We start from the raw sequence: 23,474 nt of genomic DNA, 5'->3' as shown, positions 1-23,474 counted from the left end.
TTTTTGTTATTATAATGAACATCTAATAAGCGTGAGCATTTAGAAAAATCCTTTGTGCCACATGTATGAACTGGGGCTGGTGAAATCCATGTCTTGGGGGTTAATTTATTTTAAGAGAACTGGGAAAAAAATTTGAGACCTCTTCATGCACGTTCTGTCCTCATGGTTAGTTTTATACCATGACAGCTCTAGTAGTAGTACAGCTCACTCTAAACCCTGTGTTTCCTTGAATAATTTACAAGTCTATCCCTCCTGATTCAGAGTTACTCAGAGACACCAGAGAAACAAATGTGTTCAGTGTAACTATTGGGAAGTATGTGTCATCTAGAGCCCAACAGGAGATCGGTTGCAATCAGTTTGAAACTTATTTTCAGAGACACATAGCAGTTGTTTGTAGTTTCATAATAAAAAAATATTTTTGTTATAGCCTGGTAGCTGTTGTTACCATTCTGTTTGGCACAGTCAACAATATTTACCTCCTCTGGTCCATGTAATGCCATGTTTATACAATTCCTTTTTTACCTATAATATCCACACGTGCCTGAATTCTGTACTGTCGTAACACATTAATGTAAGGTTTCTGAATAGCATGGATCTGAAATACAGGATGGTTTTGCAGTATTTTTCTGTCTGCCTCAACTGAGAAGCAATGTAGGCTGCCTTTCTAGCAGGTGCTGTTCAGTATTGATGATGGACTTACCTCAGAAGATGGTTGTGGTCATTAATTCGCACTAGTTGTGCAACTCACATTGATCTGCTGTCACTCCATCTGCCTTTTATCACCTGTAACACATTTCTGGGCTCACAGTGTTTCTGGCCCTGAGAGCAAGGAGTTGCTCCATGCTTTTCATTGTGTACTGGGTTGAGAAGAGCAAACCGCTTTTCCGGCTCTCCAGAATAAATTCTGCTGAAAGTGCATTTTGCTTACTGCGAAGCTGTTTCAGGTTCTACAGGGTGTCCTGCAATGTGCTGGGCACTGCACGTGCTAATGAAACAATTCAAGACTTTTCTGTTGTATTTTAGGTCATTACTGTGAAACGCGTTAGCTAATATTAAGGATGATTAATTGCAGATTGGTTCAAGTGGATTTATTCTGGAGATGTTTTATGTAAAAAAAACAAAACAACAACAATAAAAAACCCCACCAAAACCAAACCCAGTTCATCCTTTTTGGAACAAGGAAAGGAGCTTGCTAGACAACGTTTTCCCCCAAGAATGATCATCTTTGTTTTCTTTATAAATAAATGCTAAATAGCAAAACATCATGAAGTATAGAAAGGGAGATTTTATTATTAAGTAGGGCATATTATATACACAGTATTATTATTTCCTTTTTTTTTTTTTTTAAACTTACTGCATTTGTTTATCAAGCTGTAGTGACCCATGTTAGTAAATGAGGGAAATCTTGCTGTGGTTTTAGTTCATGATGAAGCTGATACTGGGGGACAGGTTTCTTGCAGAATGTAAAACTTGCTTCAGTTACTTTAGTACGATGGCAAATGAATGATATTCTTCTGTTTTACTGTAGACTAGAACCAGCTGAACGACGTAACACTGTACCATGCTTCGCAATGCCCTAGGAAAAACCTTTCGGTTTCTTGGGTATACTGTGCAATATGGCTGCATAGCGCATTGTGCCTTTGAGTACCTTGGAGGAATTGTTGTGGTAACTTTTCATTTTCATTACATTTTAAGTATACTGTGCAATATGGCTGCATAGCGCATTGTGCCTTTGAGTACCTTGGAGGAATTGTTGTGGTAAATTTCATTTTCATGACATTTAAAAGAAAATAAAACTATAATGCTGAAACTTTTATGTGTGATAATGCCAATGTTTCGGGTTTCTTCATGTTCTTTAAAGTTTTTTTCAAAGAGTGTTTAGTAAATGCCTGTTTTCCTGGAGGCAGGTCCAGCATTTATTAAAGTTATCTGTACTTCAGGCATTCGTATTTTTTGCTAAGTTATTGCTTGAGGCACTGCTGAAACAAATGGGAAACTATGATTAAGCATTTTGCAGATAGTACGTTCTTCCAGAAAGACTGGAGTCACTAGTAATGCTATAGGAAATACTGTTTCCAAGTCTGGGCAGATTTCTGGATGTTTTATGCTCCCTCTCCCTCCTCCCCAGGCTCTAAATCCAGCAGATGCTGCTGGTGGACGTAGTGGAGTTTGGCTGTGAGCTGCTCTTGCAGCTTCTGTGATGATTCTCTTCTACAGAGGCTGAAGAAAGGGGTAAACTGGCAGAGCTTTGAGTGCTGCTTCTAATAATTTCCTGCAGATTAGGTGCTGAAATGAATCTGTAGGGGCTTGTAGCACCTAGTGCGGTTCAAGACCAATCCTGAGCAAATCCGGAGCTGTAACAGTGGAGTTTGGCTGTGAGCTGCTCTTGCAGCTTCTGTGATGATTCTCTTCTACAGAGGCTGAAGAAAGGGGTAAACTGGCAGAGCTTTGAGTGCTGCTTCTAATAATTTCCTGCAGATTAGGTGCTGAAATGAATCTGTAGGGGCTTGTAGCACCTAGTGCAGTTCAAGACCAATCCTGAGTAAATCCAGAGCTATAACAGAGTTAGAGACACTCTGGAGGCTGCTCTCATTTTTTAAATGTATTAGGCGTTCCTCCGAGGAGCTCACTTTTTCAGTTGTTCTTTACATGATATCTTTTCAAATTCATTAGCAAATCACTCTGGAGGCTGCTCTCATTTTTTAAATACAGTAGGCGTTCCTCCGAGGATCTCATTTTTTCAGTTGTTCTTTACATGACATCTTTTCAAATTCATTAGCAAATAATTTGAATATTAATGCATTTTAGATAAAAGTAATTGGAAATAGTAATTTTTTTTCTCATTTATTTTTAATTTGCAGTGTTCTGGACCTTCAATGGAACCAACCATTCAAAATTCTGATATTGTCTTTTCGGAGAACCTTAGCCGCCACTTTTATTGCATTCGAAAGTATGCTCCTTTGTTTAGACTAGATTTTGCATTCTGTTTGCCAGAGCTTGTCAATTACCACATTCTGTCCTTTATTTTGCATATGTTCTTCTGCTTTTAAATTGTAATTTTTCATAAACTGCCTCTCATGGTGTCTGATAGAAGTCAAAGTACTAGCACATGCAGCCCATCAAACACCTTGTCAGAATTCGTTTAGGCTATAGTCTATCTCACTTTTTACAGCTTTGTCCAAAAAATGGAAAAATACCCATTTTTTTTTCCTAAAACAGTTCTATTGGGTGAATATAATTCCTTTTTAAGCAGCTTTGTCTTGCTTGAAAACCAAGCTGTAGGTATTGCTGTGCTCAGATAGGTTTTTAGGAAAGTGACCAAATGGTATAAGTACCAATTATCAAATGTCATTTTTTTACTGTGTTGTAGAGCACAGTAGGCTCAAGGCCGTCGCCCATTTTGTTGTGGACTGTTTAGCTGTGTAATCTAATGTATAGAATCCAGAGGCAAAAGTAATATAAGGTTTTACAACCTCAGATTAGACATTTGAAGTTCCATTGGAAGAATAACATTTGGTCAATAACATTTAGGAACATGGAATCTATTCTGTTCCATATTTATGCAGCAACAGGGTCAAGTTAAGTGCTGTTAACTTCATCAGAGCATTGTCGATTAAAATGTAGTCTTAATGTTTCATAAATGATCTAAATAACAAGGAATCTTTACAAATGTACTATAAAAACTGTGTAGAATTATACCCTGGGTAAAGCTGAAGAAACCAAAATTGTAGACAATTTTCAGCAGAAAGAAGTGTCTTTAATGTACCTGAATATTTTTGGAGTATACACATTGATGCACATGTATGCATACACGTATGATGCACATGACAAATAGTTTGTACTTAAAGTTCTTGTTTTTGTTTCTGTTTTTTCCTCTCAGAGGAGATATTGTAATTGCGAAAAGCCCAAATGACCCCAAATCAAATATCTGTAAAAGAGTAATTGGCTTGGAAGGGGATAAAGTCTGCACAAGCAACCCTTCAGATTTCCTTAAGAGTCACAGCTATGTAAGTATTAGAGTTTCTTCCTTTGTAAATTGATCATTATTTAAGTAGGCCTGGTAGTCTGTAAAGAATTTGTAATATTTGAGTATCATAATAAATCATGAAGTGTGATGTTCTTCTTTGTCTTGTATACATACAGTAGAATGTTGTAATTTGTAAACTCTGTTTATGGCAAGCTGTCTTTCTCAGTGTCTTTTGTCTCTGTAGGAAGTGTGGGCAGACGATGTTTTTGCTCTGCCCTTTGCTTAGGTCTTCTTCCCTGGAAGAGTCATCTCAAATTCTCTGCATAAAGTGCAGTACAGATAGCAGAGTCAAGGGTTTGGTCTTAAGGCAAAACTGTTCCTGTATTGTAAACACTAAGAAGTGAAAATATTGTCTCTGCAAAAGCTTTGAGGATTTTGCTTTCAAAAATATATTTTAGGCCAGAAAGCTAGGGTGCGATTCGTACCCTGTTGTGAGAGGTTGAAGTTTCTTCCACTCCAGTGTTGAGGCAAGACATTTCAGGCACCTGCCTCTAACCTGCATTTCTGATCAAGCACCAGTACCACTGGAGCTCCTGTTTACACTTCTGTCATCCATGGAAAGAAAGAAGGAACTCGTTCTCTGTTACGCTTTGAAGGGGAGGACAGAGCATTTAGTTTTTCCATAAATCTATGTGTTACCATTTAACCAAGGAAAAAAGTAAAAAAAAACAAACCCAAAGAACCACAACCCACCTTTCTTACCATGTTGAAGAAATTTTCTAGCTTCTGTGGGAGTAGCAATGTAGATGAAATATGAATTTCCCAGAGCAGAATGCCCTGAAGTGGAAACCCAAATTCTGTGAACGCTGACAGAAGATGCAAACGGAGTTTCCAACTGAGATGTTCCTCACTTGTCTTAGTCTTGAAAAGGAAGTTCAGGAAAGATTTGTACTTAACAGGATGTCAGCCTTTCTGGAAACCCTGAGGTAATCAAATGAATACCCAGCAGAATAATTTCTACCCCAGGTGCAAGATTTCTTGTCTTTAATTTTAATGCAAAATGTAAGGAGGATGAGAGGATCATATGTGTATGTTTTTCATAAAGGCTAATGTGCAGAAAGACAGCAAAGTGACGTGCAAGCTTTCTTAGTCCTTACATCACAACTTGTAGCTAGGGGGAGAAATGATCTAAATGGAAATGCTTTCGTTTGCTAGTGCACATCTGTTTTCCTCCTATTTTTAGTGGTTGTTGAAGAGGTAGATCTTTCCATCTGTTCAGGACAACACTTCCTTTACAGAAGAGTCTATTTTCAACATAGATATCTGCACTTTACACTCATAATTAACACTGGATTATTCACTAAGTAAATTGTTCTTGTTGGGGAGGGAAAAAGTGATCCATGTCTTTGTGTAACTGTCTAATCAGATTCCTTATTTTAGTGAATCACTCTGCTATGCATTTTTAATTCAAACACAAAATTCTTTAAAGCAAATAGCAGCAGCACATGTACAAAGAACTGACGTTTTGTTGCTACTCCCTTGAGAAGAATTAACCTGAGTTGGGTTTTTGAAAAAAAGATTGTTAAAACTGAGAAGGGGCCAAAGTGCTGCCTGGGGTGTCTGGCTGCCAGACAGGCACAATTGCAGGCACTCCTTAGGTGAGCAAAGCCCAGGAATTGTCATGACTTTTGTTGTTTATATTAGGCTACTAACTGCTTGGTTGTGGTGTTTAGTGTGTGGGTTTTTTTTTTTTTTTGGTTTTTTTTTTTTTAATGAGAACTCTCTGAGTGATACATGAATGCAGTAACTCCAAAGTGTGTAGAGTCAGAGGAGTCATTGTTTTTGCTACAGGGAACTGCTCAGCTTTCCTTGACTAAGTTGTCCCCTGTTGGGGAGTGATAGTGAATAGTTACTGTCATGTTTGCAAAATTATTACCGTACAGTAAATACAAAGTATCAGATGCCAGAAATATTACCTAATTAGGTAGTTTGAACCTCTGCTTCATTCTTTGCTGGTGTTTGCTAGCTGATGTTCGGAGTTAGCCAGTTACTGGAGATGTCAGAATAACCGCAGTACGACATACTGAACCCTGCTGAGAGTGAAACCACCTCTAAGCAGCTGCTGTGTCACCCCAAAAGGAGAGTCCTTGCAGTCATGTTAGTAGGCATTGTGCTTATTCTGCGTTGACTGGGTCAATGTTAGTGTTGGCATATTTCACAGATTTTAAGTTAGGGATTTTTGTGCTTAGAAGCACTATCATGCATGATTCTTATTCTGAAGCCTAGGGGAATGCTAAAATCAGATCCTGCTTCCAATCCTGTTTCATTCATGAATATACTTCTCAGAATGGCTTATGTATATAGATAGGAGAATGGAAAACCCTGTTTACAGTTCGCTCTCTGTAAAATTACACAGATGAGATACTTTATTGCTGCAGACAACCAAGTGGATACCTGTAGATTAAAAGAAAAACAAACCAACCTTCCAAGCTATAATAAAAAAGAAAAATAAAAAAATCATAAGTTGAATAAGTTGTTCTGAAGAAAGGTATTTCGGTTGAGTAGAAATGCAGTGTAGCAGTGGCAGTTATGTGGAAGTCTTTATAGTGGTATAAAAACACTTCTGGTGCTATACTTACCTGAAGTATTACACATATGAGGAAAAAATATTTTTGTCAGTGTGTACTAAGTGTAAGGCTGTACCAAAAAAACTGTCTTTGATGGAGTCATTGTTGGATTACAAGCTGATGGAACTAATCCCACATATCAAATTGATTGGTATAACTTAAGCACGTGCTTAAATTGTAATTTAAGTACATTAGGAATCTCTTTAGACCCTTTATGATACATGATGCTTCATATGCTAGAGATTGGAGTTTATATGCAGAACAATAATGAGGGGAATCTTCCTATTTACATGAAAAGGATAATGAAATTTCTGAGTAAGATGCTATAGTATTACAAGGTTAGGAAATTGTAAATTTTCATTGCCTTTTTGTTGATATTTGGTATGGAATATGAGCATTAGGCATAATTACTGTATCAGAAACAATGTGGTATGAACCCAAAAGTTAAAAAGGTTGACAAGTAATTTTTAATAATGTGGTATTCAGACCTAGTTTCAATTATTAAAATAGATCTTTATGGATTTATTAGTTTAGCTATAAGATCTAAATAATAAGGGTTAATAAGGAAATTACTCAATCCCAGTAAACCCCTGAAATGGTCTTTAAAAAAAACACCTGTAAGGTTAATTTTCATATTTAGGTTTTTATTTCCACTTTTTAAAAGTCTTAATACAGATCCAGGTTTGTAACTGAGATTGAGTATCCTATTGGTATATTTGAATTTGTTTTAATGCCATTTACTTTAGCTTTAATTTCTTCAGTACCATATGTTCTTGTGCTGCAGCTCCTTTTTACAGACTGAAAATGTGAGGGGTAAATCATCAGATTAAAACAGCTTGTATGTCATAAACCACCAATATGCTAAGCCTTTGTGTCACTTAAACAAAAGTAGTACCTAATAATGTCACTTAATACAGCTAGAGTCTGTAAATAAGGAACTGCCTTTTGCAAGTCATAGTGATAAAAAGCTGAGATACACATCCATATCTCAGCAACACTCTGCTGGTAATCAATCACAACACACTACTAATGCTGTGAGACTCGCTGATGTGGGGGAAGTATGTTTACCTTGTGCTAAAAGGAGGTTCATTGCGGAGATGGCATCTCTTCATCCTGTGGTTAACTCCAGAGCTAACATAATTCCAAAGATAATGCATCTTACTGTGTTTGCAGATCAGGGAAGTGGTCCACACAGCGCTATTAACTCTTAAACAGTCCTTGTCAAATGCAGTAAGAATATTATGTGGGTACTTAGAATAACGTGATGTTAATGTAAACATCACAATATCTTAATCACTAGACAGTACTACAGATTTTGGATGCACAATGTAAGACACTGAAGAGTGGCTTGATATTTCAAAGCACTCAGTACCATTGGATAGTCTCTTTAAAATATCCTAGATAGCAATTAAAAATAAAGTTCTCAAACACTAGTTATTTTTCCTTTGTCCTTAGTATCTTACTCAGTAGTTTACACTCATAGTTTAGTATTTCAGTAATCCAAGTTTTAATAGTTGCCATCAGAGAGAAGAAATATCCTAGTCTTTCTTCTTGTTCTTACTTCTAGTATTCTAGAGGCTTCAAAGAAAGTTATTTCATAATTTTAAGCAGCAGGTATGCTAAAGGTCTTGTGGGAAAGGAGAAGTGATTTGGCTTATCTGTTCTGTTTGCAGATTTGTTCAGTTTGCATATCCCTCTGTATCCTGGTACAGAGAGTTCATCACTAGAGCTCATCTTGAATCTTCTGAGAAGTAATTTTAAATCAAAAACTCTGATTTGTCAAAACTAAATTATTCAAGGGAAAGAAACACATAATTTTATCAATCTACTTCCCAATATTTCCTTCTGCTCGAGTGGATTGGTCTTTCTACCTTTACAGTTTTGCTTTTGATATTTCAAGAACATATGAGTGGCATGACTTGACACAGCAGCACTGGTACTGTTCACCATAGCTTATCCTCCGAGACATTCCCTTGGTTCTTCTGTTCAGCCAATTAATTCCTGAAGGAAAACCATAAAGAAAGCTCCTCACTGATCTGAGGATCATTCATTTCTGAATTTATAGCACCAGATGCTTTTCTGCTGTGGAATACAGTCTTGGCTGTACTGGTCAGATCAGTTTGAACCTTCAGGATCTTATGATTCTCTTTTTCCTCTGCTCCAAGTTCAGTGATAAGTCCTTGGAAGCTGCTCAGGATGATGAAAGCAACTACTCGAGGACTCACTGAAGGTTTTGAGCACAAGTTTTAGTCTGCGTATATCAGCTTCATGTCTGAATGAAGGACCTATTTCATTTTTTTCCCCTGCTATATGTCCTAGCTTGGGCCTTCTGGCTGTCTTAAGTGATGAGATCCTGCAGAGCTGAGGCCTGGGATTGATTAGCAGTGATTCAGGTCACTGCTGATGGTGCTGGCAGATGATACTTTTAAGATTCCTTAACCCTGCTTAGAGTATTTGTTGGCCATTGTAGCTACCAGGCTTATTAGCTAGTTTGCTCTGTACGGGTATGCCTTTGTCCAGGGCATACCAGTGATGGTAATGGGGTTTGTGTTTTAACCAGGAACTTCCAGTTGGGATTTGATCCCGTAGGTTTTTTGTTCTCAAACCTATACTTTAGGGCGATCCTGTTACATCATCTGTTTTCTGGAGAAGAAAAGAATCAAATCCTTCTTAATGATTGCTGTGAGAAAGGTCTGTGCAAACTGCTTCATAATCTTTGCTGGAACTGTAATAAATAGTTTCTTTAAAAATATCGCTCTTGTGTAAATCAAGAAAGGTAATAACAGTCTCTGAATTTTTTTTCTGGAGTTCCTAAATGTAGCTAGGAGATTTGTTTTTGAAAGTTTTGGACTATGAACATCTGTAAAACATGAAAATTTCAAAACTAGTGACCTTTCCCATAAAGCAATGAGTGCAGTGATCAAACCTTCTAAGTCCCAAGTAAGCAAGCTCAGGAAGAGCAGTAGCTATTGGTGCGTTACACAAAGCTTAGAAGGAGCGACAGTGATTAGAAACCAAACATTCAAATAACCGATGAATGCTTTGAAAGATTACTCTAGCAGCTTCCCCAAATTTTTATTAAAGAACAACACTCAACTGATATCCTTGCATGATAGAGAAAAACATCTTACAAATTCAAATCTAAGTTAATAGACTTTAGTTTCCTTGCAGTATACGAGTTAACATTGCTACCATTGAAGGTTATGTAATTTTAATATTGGTTAATAATTAATTTAAAAACTTAAGTCTTCATCTCTTTTTATAATTTTTATACTAAAACAACCAATGACTTAATATAGAGAATGAATTTATAATATAAATATTTCATCACAGTGAATTTAATTTCTGCATAAAAACCTGTTAGTGCTTCATTGTCATCTTTTCTCATAATAATCTGGACCAAGGTCATAATGTATTCTTTTGAATATGTGTATTTAAACCAACTGGGCCAAGTACATTATGTCTTATTCATAAGCAGTTTAAACTGTTCAGTAAGTAAAAGGAAAATGCTAAACTCTTTGGATGTACCTAGGAATTCAAGGTAAATTCATTCTGTTACATTCTTTTAAGAAGTATTAAATTCCAGGTAATACAGCCTTTAGTGATACTTAGAAGATCTTGACTTAAGATCTGCTCTACTGTTAAAGTTCCAGTGTGGTTGCTACCATTTCATAGCATTTTCCAGGAAAAAAAAAAAAAAAAAAAAGGGAAATGTAAATGCTTATGCTGATTTTGAAAATATTAAGCTAATTAATGTTGTTGAGTTTTATATAGATGTCAGCCTTAATATGAACAAGCCTACAGAAATGGTGCCTAGAGCAACTGGATCATTAAAAAAGAGTATCTGTTAAGCATTATTCACTCTTGATTCTGGGTTAATAAATAAAGGATTAAGGAATAGTTCCATGAGACTTTAAGTATAGAGTGATAAAACAAACTCACACATTTCTGTGGTATCTATTTTATCCTAACTAGATGCAATTTACTTAAATAAGGCAATTTAATCAGTATTTAGTAAATTTGTCATTTGATATTGTAGATTCTTTCATCATATTTCACTTTAATCAAGAAAGGTAACACCTGCGGTTTATTCACAAAAGCTGCTTTTGTTAAATGAACACCCGCAGGCCATGAAGCAATTACATTTGTTGCTTGTACCAAAGTAGGAGGCACTTAAATAGACCTTAGTAGGGATAGATGAGAACTTGCAGACTTTTTTCTTTTGTGCAGCACTGAGATTAGTTCTTATCATAGCTCAAGAAGGAAGCCTCTGAACTGAAAAGAAAAGATGGGAGTGATTTAAAGTTCTTCTTAAGTTTGAAACTTTGATACTGCTGGAGGTGATATGAATACCTGTGACCTTATGAAAGTTCAAACTTCATCTACTCCCAGCTGATTGTACATGCTGATGTTCTTTGACAAACACAGACTGCTTGGAATTCCAAAAGGAGAGATTGCGAGAAATTAATGTTTATAATTCTCCATTTATTTATTAAAAATCCCTATTTCTCCATCTTTAGTACCTCCCCCCCGCAAAGTTCCCCCAAATCACAAAGCAAAAAAACCCCGCCAAAACAAAAAAAAAAACAACTCAAACCACCAAAGCCTTTTTTTCATTTGGTTGGGTTTAGGGACATTTTTGAGGCAGATAATTTAATCTGTTAATCTTATTTGCAGTATATGAGTTTTCTAGCATGCCAGTTAATGCAGCACAGGCATCTAATCTCTTGAAGTTAGTGAGATTACTCAAAGGACAAAGTTTGGCATCGTGTAAAAAGACCAAAATAATTCTTCGTTGATCTCCCCCGCACATTTATGTAAACTAATGTTTTATGCTAGGAAGTACACATCAAATACCTGACCTGTGCTTCAGTTTTGCCACTTTAACTGTACCACTAAGTAAATGACAACAGCCGTGGAATTTGAGCTGGTTTGTTGCAGGGAAAGATGCTTATTTATCTGAGCTGAAACAGAATAAAATACTGCTACAAACTCAGTTGTTTTAAATTATAATCTTGCTCTTCTGGTCTCTCTGCTCTGTACTAGAGCCCTCAAAGCCTTGGAAGGGAGAAGGTTGTGTCTGATCAGTGCCCTGTATTCTCATGCATATCAGCTGCACCTCCGGTAACCGGTTCTGCCTGAGAACTGCTGTTCCTTGGAAATAAATCCTCAGATAATCTGCACAAAACCCGAGGCACAAGGGTTGCTGAGGCAAAGCGAGTCTGTGGGCTGTCAGAGGCAGTGTGTTTTCACATGAACCCGCACTGCTGCGCAATTGCAGGTTCTGCATGTGACCCACACGTTAGTTCTGTGAACATTCACTTGGTGGCCTTGGGAGACTTTCACACCTTAGTCCTGGCCTGTGTGCAAGGGAGAACTGAACTGCTGCCCAGCCTAAGCTAAATGCTTTTGGCCCTTGTCAGTATTTTTAGTATTCACAGTCTTTCTCTGTGTAGTAATGGTAACTGTGACTTCAGTTTTACTTCTTAGATACAATTAATTTTGGCTAAGAGGTCCATGGTTGGAGGCCAAAATGCAACGTTGTGAACTGTCAAGCAAGTGCTTTCCTATTGCCTTGGGTTTTTAGCAGTAGCAGCCTATTGGTGTGTAATTAATATATTCTTACTATAAGTTTTCAATAGTTATTTTTTTTCTTTGGTTAAATATGTATCTTATTCCCAGCTACTGTGCTTGCATGACTTTGAGGCATTTCAGATTGGGTCCTGATTCTGCAAAGGTTGATACTCAAAGTTATCTTTACTCAATGTGAAATCAGTGATGTGGTCTAGAAATAGTTTGGTGCATAAACCCTTGAAGGATTCTGGCTTTAGTCTTTATTTCAAGGGGTGTAAACAACTTTATTTTTTTTTTTAAATTAATGATTATGGCCTGTCACTGGTATTTGGTTTTACATTTTCCTGTAATTCATGTGATTTTTATTGCTTGTCTTAATTTTAGGTTGTAGTGAAATGCCTAGATGATGGACAGGCACCATACAAAGGTATTACACTGCATTATCCCTAGATGAATCAAGCATTGTGACAGTACTCATAACGACAAATTTAGAGGTATAGGGTCCTGTCATACCTTCCATGGAGAACTACAAAAGTTACCCTAAGTGGTGAATTTCAGGATATAGGAATATACTTTATTGCAAATGTTGTATCTGGAATGCAAACTTTGAACATCTTCTTTAGACAAGTAATTAGTATTAGAAGTAGTAAGTGCTATGCCACAGATGGCAAAAGCACCTTATTTTTTATACTTTTGGAGCATAGAAGAAAGATGGAAAGGACTAGAAGTGCTTGGATCTACTTGTGTTATGAGTGGGTCCTTATTTCACATAGCAACAGATGAGCTTCGGGTTCTACCTGTGAATCGGGGAAGGTGAGAAACAATATACATTTGCCACAGCTCAAAAAAGGGACTGTCGGGTAATGTGCTGTCCTCAGATCCTGGCCTGGGACCAGGCAGGTGGGAGCGTGACTAAGCAAGAGCCTATAAGGCTTTTTTTAAACACAAGGTTCCCCATAAGTGTTACCTGGCCAGATACCTGTAAGTACCAACAATACACTTCAACTGCATTTTCCTCAAATGTTTATCTGGAGGACCTGGTTTTATTTTTACTGGTTTACATCCAGACTTTACTCCTAAAGTGGTATTTTATTTTGTTTAGTCTGTACATGTAGACTATTGTATTTCTGAGTCCATGTGGCTTATTTCTAAAACGTTAATGTTTATACTGCTCCAACTCTGAGTTTCATCTGAATTGTGGGCATAGTAATGTTTCAAGTACATATTTGGTTTTGGAAAAATGTATGTTAACTTAAAGTCCACATTAAACATTATCTAGATTGAGAATATGTTGCCACTTTTAAATTTTCAGGCTGGTTTAGAATTTTAGAAACAAAAACAGATTAGAAAAGTAATTATTAAGTATTTTATTTGGTAACTTGTAAGAAGTTATTTACATCCAAAGTGTTTTGAAAAAAACATATCAAAATAGTGTATATTTCAAGCGGAAATCTTAGTTTAAGACTTACAGTAGCAACTTTTTAATATAGGAAAGATTTATACTCTTATACAGCTATGTTGCTATTTCTCATTTTGTCATTGAGTCAGTCAGTGAATGCCATTAATCTATGGCACGCAACATGGTTAATGCATAATATATATAGGCAATGAAAGGTCTTTGTCATATAGTATAAGGTCACCATCATTAATTTTCAAATTATAAAAAGGGATTTGCTGTTTTGTGATCATCATTATTGCAATATAATGTGTTGTGGATTCTGCCTGCACATAGAATGAACTGTGATCTTAATTAGAACTTTGACAAGCCTACTCCGATAAAATGATGAGATTATTCGTAATTGATGTCACAATCAATTACCAGTTAGTTCATCATGAATCTACTAACAGGTCTAGCCTTGGTGCTGGCCCCAGGATGTTGATGAGTGTGTGGCTGCCCTGTTCATGCTGTTACTGAGACAGGAGGGCAGATTTTCAGTCAACATCCTAATGACCTCTTTTGAAGTCTATTAAATTAATGACCCTGTCACATTGGTCTAACCTCTTACATCTTCATTTTGGATTTTTTGTTGCAAACCATTGGTTTTTGAGCACATGATAGAACAGATACTTTTGGAGCACTCCTCATCCCTCCAAATCTGGCACTATGTCTTTCTAGATTTGATAAAAAATTAGTTCATTATATAGTTATGAAATACAGAACACAGAAAATATATTGTAAGGCAAACTATGCTTAATATCATTCTATTCTGTTTTCTTTTTACATTTCAATCTTGCTTAATCATAGGTGCCTAAAGGACATGTCTGGTTAGAAGGTGATAATCTCAGGAATTCTACAGATTCCAGGTGCTACGGACCTGTTCCTTACGGACTGATAAGAGGACGCATTTGTTTTAAGGTATATATATCTTTATGGTATCTAAAGATAGTTGTATTAATACATTTTTAGTGCCTGGGTGTTGGGTATTAAAACTAGCCTCCTTAACTGTCTGGCCAAAGTAAATGTAAAGGAAAGCTTGAACATAACGGCCACTTGCTGTAAAAGGATAATTCAACAATGGTGGGGTTTTTTTGAGGGAGGACTTGTTTTTTGAGCAGTCACTGCCTCTGAAAACTGAATGAATTATTCTACAAGCAAATCCAAACCTGATAACAACACAAACATACACACACACCCCTACCCCCACTACTGTACGGATATACATTCCATCCTTGATTTGATTCTTGCCTCTGCAAAATGGTAGAAAAGGGCAGCTCCATATTGCACTGTTGTGCTGTAATATAAGGGTAGTTCCATAGTTCAAAAAACAAGATGGAGGAAAAGGTTATCTTTGTAGGACTTGTATATGTACTTTAGTCATGTAGGTTGGCCTTGCTGCTTTTTAAACCAAGTCTGTGAAAAAGCCTTAACAGTAAAGCCACTGCTCCACTGTAATTGTCTAACACTTTTTTATTACAAAAAAAAGCTTTGAATTAATATTGTATTGTATAAACCTCCATGGTTCCTTCTCCTTCTGTTTCAACAATTCTGCAGCTTTATTTCACGCTAAATTACTTCTTCATATTATCCACTTTATTAATTTACTCATTTACCAAAAAGAAGAAACTAACACAATTTCCTCTCCATATAAAGTTTAATCTGAGAAGCAGGGGAGTACGTATTAGAGTTATGCACCAGCTTTTAGAAAGCTAGATTTAAAATGGTGCCATTCAGAACAATAAAAAAAGGTTTTGAAAACTGTTCTCCATATACTGCATCACATCCAGAAAAACATAATTTAGCACAGCTGCATTACATACACAGGGAAGATTAGGTCTTTCCAATTTAAGAAAGTTTTATACATGTAACTTACAGTTTTTATGAACACAACTTAGGACTTTTCTAAAAACCTTGCAGCTATTGACCATAGTCTCTAATTGCTTCCTAAACCTCAAATAACATGTCCCCCTCAGCCCCACCACCAAGTTCTGTCTGACCTCTGTTCTTTCTGGATAGCATTTGCTTTGAGTTCTTCCCTCGTGTTTATTGAGTGCCCTCTGTTCCTTCTCTGTATTGTTTGCCTTACCATATACACCAGAGGAAAAAATGCTGTTGCTAAATGGGGCTGTTTTTATGACCCCAGTTTTAGCTTGGATTAACTGCTTAAATATAAATGATGCTAATATGCTGACAGCCCTCTTAATAAGAATGTGGTATTAATACTGTATCTGAAAAAAAATTCTCCAAGTGATATACTAGTATAGAAAACTTGCTGTTTAGTACTTTAAGGGGACTGTTAGCAAATAATTACGTATTATGAACCTATGTACAGCCATAAGTATTCACAGCATCTTTCCACAGCAATACATTTGTGTCCAGCTTGTACCTCAACAAGGAGGATGTTTGAGAGACTTTAATGAAAACCTGACAGGACTGAACCCCAAATTTAGCACACAGTAAATGCTGTAAAATGAATGGAACTTACACACAGATCTTACATACTGAAGAAGTACTTTAGGACTCCAGAATATTGTCTGTTTAAAAAGATAGTAGGCAATCATTTGATACTTAATCAAAATAATTATGTAACCCAATTTTATAGCAGTTGTTTTATGATGGTGCATAGCGTAGTGGTTATTAACATTTTAATGAGATTTAAGTATATGGTGTCTAACAAAAGCAAAAATGTGTTTATTCTTCAAGTGAGTGTTTATAGTTTGGGTTGTTTATGGTAATTCACATTAGAATACCGTGATCGTGCTATTTATTGTCTGTTGCTGTTGAACATTACAGTGAAAGGCAGCAGAATACAGCTAGTCCACATGGTGGTAGCTAATTAGTAGACTACTGGCTAAGAAACTATGTGTGCTGTTTAATGTAGTCTGCTAGAGGTTTGGTTTCTCTTTCATGAAAAATCTTTTACTGCCTTGAGAGTGGAAGCTTATGTGGCTTTATCTTAAAGTGGATTTTGGAGAAGCTGATGTAACAGTGCCTTTGAATGCTAAGTTACATTTTTAGTAATGGATGAAAAGACACAAATTTAATTTGGAAGTAATGGATTTCAACAGAAGAGAGTGAGCTTGTACCAAGTTTGTTTAGGTAACCTATTCTTGGCAAAACATAAATGTTAATTCTCTCTAGCCTATCTGTGAAGTTTAGACCTAAGGTTCTCAGCCAATGTTGGTGCACTAGTTTTTAACCCATACAGAAATAATGATACTGAATTATATCTGCCTGTTTCCCTCCCTGCCACCACATCAACAGCCATGCTGAGAGACTAGTTCATTCCATAAAAAGGCCACTGAAATCAAGGTAGCTGCAAATTCAGTAAAAGCCTAAGGAGTCCCGCTTTGACAGAACTCATGCTTCATCCTGTGCTAGGTAGGATATCCCGTGCATTCCCTGGACTTCCATGTCAAGCATAGACCTGCAGTGTATCTTCAAAAGAGCTAGTTAGCCCCATTTATCCCCCATCCATCAGATCAAATCTATGTAGGCCAAACCAAAGAGGGGAAGGGGAAATAGCTGCTAATTGGACTAGCCAGTGTGAACGAACAAGTCACAGTCAACTTCTGTCATAACTTTAAAAGACTTGGGAACTGCTACACACAGTAGCAAGCCTTTGTTCCACAGAGAAGGCTTGTTCCATCGCCTTTCCAGCCATGAGTACTGTTCCTCACACCCTCTCCTGCATGCAGACCAGATAAAACATCATTTTCATTCTAACTCTACCACTAAAACTACCATAATGGATTTGAAACTGAATTGTCAAAACAGTGTTTAAAACTGATTCGATCACTTTCACAGCAAGAAAGTCAAGTTGCAATAGGTGTGATTTGAGTCGCCTGAAATGAGATTTTTGCTGTACTGAATGGTGTAAGAAACCTCTCTGGGCCCTTACTCAGATCAGCTTAGATTTGTAATATGGGATATTCCTATTCCTTTTACTCCTGTTTGCTTAGCATAGGCCCTCTGGAGAGCCTCGGATTCCATAGCTTTGCTTCTAACCAAGATCACAAATAGGCTTCTGTTGTTCGTTCATATCTCTGTATATCTGTGTGGAGCTCACTGTCTGCTATACACAGAGACAAGACGTTACCTCTGTATATTTCTGTACATCAGCAGATGTTCATCATGCTCTTCCCTAACTGCACATGCCAAAAAAGGTATGTATTTTCTAGGGTACTTGCACAAGAGAGCTTTGAGCCTTTTTCAGACCCACAGAGCTTCAGGTCCCGAGAATGACTCATCCTTCTGTCCTCTCAAGGGCCTGGGCACAATCCAACTGATGGCAACTTAGCGCAGTGCTGCAAGGGGCTGACAGAGGCAAGTCTAGAGAGCTTCTAGCAGTGCATGGGCTCAGTCTAGTAGTGAGTTGATCCATCCTTAACTGCCTCTGCCTGAGAGTTCTATCATTGTCTTTAGTGCTGGGGACAAGTCATGGGGTTTGACATATTGAACCTTGGCACTGTGCCTCCTCTTTTAAATTCAGAAGATTACTCCTGCACTGTGGCTGTTCCATGAACTCAGTTAAGAGTAGGTTGCTATTCCTGGAAGGTGACTGCATACCTTCCTTACGATCAAATTCTAAGGAAAAATGAGCCAGATAAATATCATAGTGACAGATGCTTTGGGAACAAGGCAATGTATCATCTTTCTCTGTCTAGGTCACTTCATCTTGAGCAGAGGCTGTGAGATTTTTTATGGGATTAGAGCCACAGAGGGCATTCATGCTTCAGTCTGCTGATCCCCTTGTGCCATCTTTGAAAGAATGTGTTGTGAAGAGACACAGGCAGTCAAGGGAGACAAAGGACAAAGTGTAAAAGAATGTCCTTGATTCCCCATTACTTCTTTTTGCCCCCAAGACCAGCCTACATGTAATTAGGGAGTGTTCAGAGGAAAGTAGTCCTGGGAACATTCAGCAGTGTGAACAGCTATATAGTTAATTTCTGGCGAGAAAGTGAGCGTCATTCTCTGACCCTTGCGCTTGGACTTGGTCATGATGTGTGCTTCTCCATTTTCCATATAGCAGTCCTCTTCCCAGAGGAGCCCCTTGGTTGAGAGCCCATGATGGTGGCAGGCACTCCACCCCTTTATATGGATTTGCATGGTATAAGCTTACCTATAAGAGTATGGAATTTTTTTCCAAGGTTTGGTGTTTGCAGTTCAAATGCCCGTCTTGAAAATACAGATGTACACCTGACAGCATTACTTTCACTGGGAGGTAATGTTCGTGGTATTTTTTCTCCTAGATGGATCAAAAATATATACTTTGTCTTTTAAGTTGTTAAGGGGTTTACAAGCTAGAAAACCTTGAATTTGAAAGATATTTCCTAGGAATGTATTTATTTCCAAGGCTGAAAAAAAAATGTAATTTGTGAGCAAAACATGTTATGTATAAATCAGTGTTGTCTCCAGCCACCATGGAATGATTCCTCTTGATATATATTATTTATTACTCCTAGTAAAAGAAACAGGTGAAAAAAGATCCTTTTATCCTGTCACACAAAGAGCTAAAAAATTATGCAGTTTATTAAATGCTTACAATAATAACAAAAATACTAAGCTTTGAGTTGTGATTAAAATCTCTTGTAACTGTGTTTTATTTTACAGATATGGCCTCTGAATGACTTTGGATTTCTACGTGCAAGCCCCAATGGTCATAGATTTCTTGATGATTAAAAGATTTAAGTGACTATTGCCAGCTTTCATAATATTTTCTACCAAAATCAATGGAACTATTTTTGTTTAGAATAAACACAAGTATTACTTGACAAAGATGTCTCCTTCTGAGATTACATCTAACTTGAAAGTGGGAATGATATACTGCTGTCATCAACAAAAATGATATGCCTCTTTGTCTCCTCTGGCTATTCACAGTAAGTGCTTGGATTACAAGCCAAGGTTAGCACTGACTGTTAACAAGGGATGAAGAAAGCACAGTGCACCATTGTGTTGTCACACACTCAGAGCCACACCTAGGCTATGCCTGCTTTAGCAAGTAGTCTGGCAGCTAGTCTGCATAGCCACTGGACCTGCTGCTCAGTACCGAGAAGCATCCTGATAGATCTGCGAGTTTCTGCCACCTCGTTCCAAGGCTGAAGTCCTTGTGAGGTTTTAATGAAGTTAAATATTTAGCATAGAAATAGAAAATGTTCCCGTTTCCCATTAATGCACCTTACTCTTCATTATCTTCAAAGCATTCTCACATGTGTGCCTCCTGATTAAATTTTGTAATCTGAGCTGGTAACAGGATTTAACCTAAGAGGTAGGGCCCAAGGTATAGTTGATACAGACTGAGATTGAAATAAGCTACTCTGTTGTTTGCTGGGAAAGAAATGTCATTTAGATCATGAGATATATTCCAGTTGTGCCAAACTTAGTGTTCTGTTCTGGAGGTTTTTAATAACCAGCTCTTTAGCTGCAGAAGGAAGAAAGCCTGATGTCTGCAGAGCTATGCTGGCAAATGGGCACACTGCCTTTCTCAAGCCTGACTGAACTCGTTCTTGTAGTGCCCTCCTTTTCTTTACCATACATTTCTTTAGCAGATGCTGGCCCATTTGTCCAGTCTTTTTAAAACTTTGTAACTCTTAATGTGCTTGATTGAAACAATCATTGAAGGATCTCGATAACAAGTGAACACGTGTCACAACAAACCAAAGATACGTCTTTGGTTTCACTCTTGAAGACAGTGTAGTTCCCACCACATCGACATGAGAGAGTGTAACATTGTTCATCTGTCAAAAAAGAAAACAAAAAAGCTTTTAGTGCTTGAGAAGAATCAAGAATTTATTTTGGATTTTCTTCACAAAAGTGCTCTTAATAACAAATGTCCTCCCACTGCTGGATTGTAAATACCAGTACCTGTGCTACCATTTATTGCTCAAAAAATAACGATACTCTTAAAAGGTTTTGGTGACTGTGAGGCATTCTTACACCAAACAGCCAGGGTCAGTGTAGTCTCTTTCAAAAATAAAATAATAAAAAGGTGCACATCAGTGAAACAGACAGGTATTAAAAGAAAAAAACTAAGGGGTGTTAGTCATAATATGACAGATCAAGGATGGCTCCAAAACAGACTGCTAACACAGGAAACAAAAATAAAACAGCAGAAAGGAAAGTAGATAGGATTTTCCCCTTGTAGCTTAAAAAAAAAAAAAATCAGCCATTCATTCAAAAAAACAAACAATAAAAGCTAGAGTAATATAAAAGAGGGAAGTAACACACTGTCAGATGAGAAAAAATCTGTACGAAAACACTTGCATTTTACCTTCACAGAAAGAGCAAGAAGATGCCTGAGAGATTTGGGAAGAATCTGGAAATTTAAATACTGAATTCTACTACAAGAAGAGAGCTAGGTGAAAAGTGGTACTGCAAGTGGGGATGGGGAGGGGAGAAGAGATGAAGGAATGCAAATAAGCATCACAGAAAGTTAAGTTCCATTCAGATAATCACAGAGAACAGAATAGCTAAATCTGAGGAAAATATTAAAAAAGTAGAATTTACAATACAACAACATAGTGGTATAAGATGCAGAAAAAATAGAAAACATTTGCAGTGACAATGAAAGGCCCTGGGAACAAGTAGTAAGGCACTCATACCTTCATTCCAGGACATATCCTCAAGATAAATTTGTGCATGGAGTGGCCATTCTTTTGTCAGGTTATCTTCTGTAAATAAAACATGACAGATGTTCAGCCCTGATAACATACAGGTCCTTACTTCTTCCTGATAAATTAAGAGTTTTCTATACCTAGCAGTCCATCGGGTCCCTACTAGAGAGTCATACCTAGACCACGTTATTGGTTAAAAATGCAGTTCTTTAAAATTTTAGTTTATGTAGCTCTGCATAAGCTGGAAAATGTCCTCCTGGAGCCAGGAGAAGTAAATAATGAAGATGTATTACTGAAATGAAGACACTGCTAAAACCAGTACTTTGGCACATCCCAAACAATGACACAAAATTAGAAGCAAACTTTTTTTTTTTTATATGAATAACCTTTTAAAAGCCTGGCTGTAACTACCCTTCCACAAGCTGAAACGGTGAATGTCTGCTTAAATCCCAGAATGGGTGAGGTCAAAGGGACATCTCAAGATCACCAACCCAAACCTCCTGCACTAGCAGGTCAGCTAAAGCAGGTTGCCAGGACCGTGTCCGGGCAGATCTTAAATATCTCCACAGATGGAGCCCTCACAGTCTCTCTTAGGCAACCCATTCTCCTTTAGGAAGGAGAAGCCACATAAACCCCCCAACAAACACCAAGTAAATGTTGGGGCTGTGTGAGAGAACACCAAGATTCCTACAAAAAGATATTCCTAACAAAAGGTAAATGAAGAACACTTTTAGGGGACACTAGCCAAGCGTTCATGAGTCTCAGCACAGAAAGGTCGGTTCTGGCCTGCACCGGTGAGATCTGTTGCCATTTGATCCCCTGGATTCTTCCACCACCGAGTACAGCATGAAATGAAGAGTGTACGATACAACTGGAATTACCAAATGCACACTGTGTAAAACAAATACAAATTGTTTTTTGCAATTTATCAACACACTCATACTTGATGTGCAAAGTTCACACTTAACTTGACAATGTAAGATTTTGTCAACAAAGTTACAAGTGAAGCCATAAAAGATAATTAAAAAAAAAAAAAGGACATAAACCCCTTACAACTTACTGCACAAAGCCTCCCAGCTGCTGCCTGACACCTGGAAGCTCCATCTCCCCAAATGCTGTATTTTAAAGAACGAGAAACACCTGAAAGCTGATCTTTAGCACATGCACAGAAATGCCTCAGATTTGGCAAGACTCAGGAGCTTAGTGCTTATTTAAGGTTTAAATCAGGTCTTTATTGAGAAAGTTTTACAAAATAACAACATTTTTCTTAACACCTGATCAGAACATTAGTTAACTGCATGTAAAGTCCAAAATAAACGGTCAGATGGTCTAAACTCATACCAAATAACTCTGACGTTACTTGGTGTTAGTCTGGTACAGCCTTCTGGCTACAAAACAGGAGAACAGGAATGGTGAATGTCCCGAAAACACCCACACCGCCAGTCAGAGGCCTCTCCTCCAGCTGGCCTTGTGTGAAGTAAAGATTCCTCCTCCGCTTTTTTGAGGAAGAAAAAAAAGCAGAGATCAAAATGAATTCAGTCGGTCTGTCTACCTACCTACCTACCTTCAGGTTCTTCTCTCCACTGTGGTGGAAGATGACAATACTGCTAACGGTGAGAACAGCGTGAGTCCTATTTCACCTGGTTTTAATACTTGGAAGAAAAATTCACAAAGGAAAGTGGTCTCTTTGGTTGCACAAAGAACAGATTTCCCTAAGCTTAGCAAAAAAACTGAGTTAGAAAGAAACCAGGCTTTCCTATGTGTAACTCATGAAGCAGGATTTCACTCAGAACAAGCTTTATGGGATTGGAGGTGGAGCTCTGGGTCGTGTCTTGCTGGTAGGAAATACAAAAAGGGCACACGGACGATACGACACCACAAAGAGAACTGGGGAGACACAAATTCGTGGAGGTTACCGTACTTCCTGAAGTGAAATTACTCATGAAGTAATGAAGAAAGGTGGCTAAGGAGAAGTCTACCCTCTCTTCTGTTCCAGACGTAGGAAGCCCAGGAAACAGAATTTCAACCAAGCTTTTCTAAATCATGACTGCAATTGTAATTTTAAAAATAATAATAAAAAAAAATCAACAGGCAAATTTAATCACTCATACAATTCCCAGCCTGAACGGAGATTGTTATTCCCAGTCTGATGCTCAAGTCAGCAAGAGTCTTACTGGTTATCTTAGAAGCCGTACATTTTCAGTTAGTCCTCTCGATCTGAGTGAGTCTCCAAGCTTAGCACACAATCGAGGAAC

General features: G+C 37.5%; 2 protein-coding genes across 2 annotated transcripts in view; one reads left to right on the top strand and one right to left on the bottom strand.

Annotated features, from left to right (window-relative positions):
• Nucleotides 1-1,524: 1,524 nt before the first annotated feature.
• Nucleotides 1,525-19,384, top strand: IMMP1L (IMP1 inner mitochondrial membrane peptidase-like (S. cerevisiae)). Its single transcript, XM_010076905.1, has 5 exons — nt 1,525-1,666; nt 2,862-2,950; nt 3,881-4,007; nt 14,414-14,524; nt 19,220-19,384. Exons 1-5 carry the CDS (start codon nt 1,562-1,564, stop codon nt 19,286-19,288), a joined length of 501 nt encoding a protein of 166 aa, XP_010075207.1. The 5' UTR covers nt 1,525-1,561; the 3' UTR covers nt 19,289-19,384.
• Nucleotides 19,385-20,152: 768 nt separating this feature from the next.
• The window catches only part of DNAJC24 (DnaJ (Hsp40) homolog, subfamily C, member 24), a 28,160-nt gene continuing 24,838 nt past the window's right edge, over nt 20,153-23,474 (bottom strand). The window contains exons 3-4 of the mRNA XM_010076904.1: nt 21,208-21,276; nt 20,153-20,343 (exon numbers count right to left, since the gene is read on the bottom strand). Coding sequence (XP_010075206.1) covers nt 20,219-20,343; nt 21,208-21,276 — 194 coding nt within the window. The 3' untranslated portion in view covers nt 20,153-20,218. The remainder of the gene's footprint in view (nt 20,344-21,207; nt 21,277-23,474) is intronic.

This window comes from Pterocles gutturalis, unplaced genomic scaffold (genome assembly GCF_000699245.1).
Source record: "Pterocles gutturalis isolate BGI_N339 unplaced genomic scaffold, ASM69924v1 scaffold8873, whole genome shotgun sequence".
NCBI classification, from domain to species: domain Eukaryota; kingdom Metazoa; phylum Chordata; class Aves; order Pterocliformes; family Pteroclidae; genus Pterocles; species Pterocles gutturalis.
This window is presented reverse-complemented; position numbering and strand designations above follow the sequence as displayed.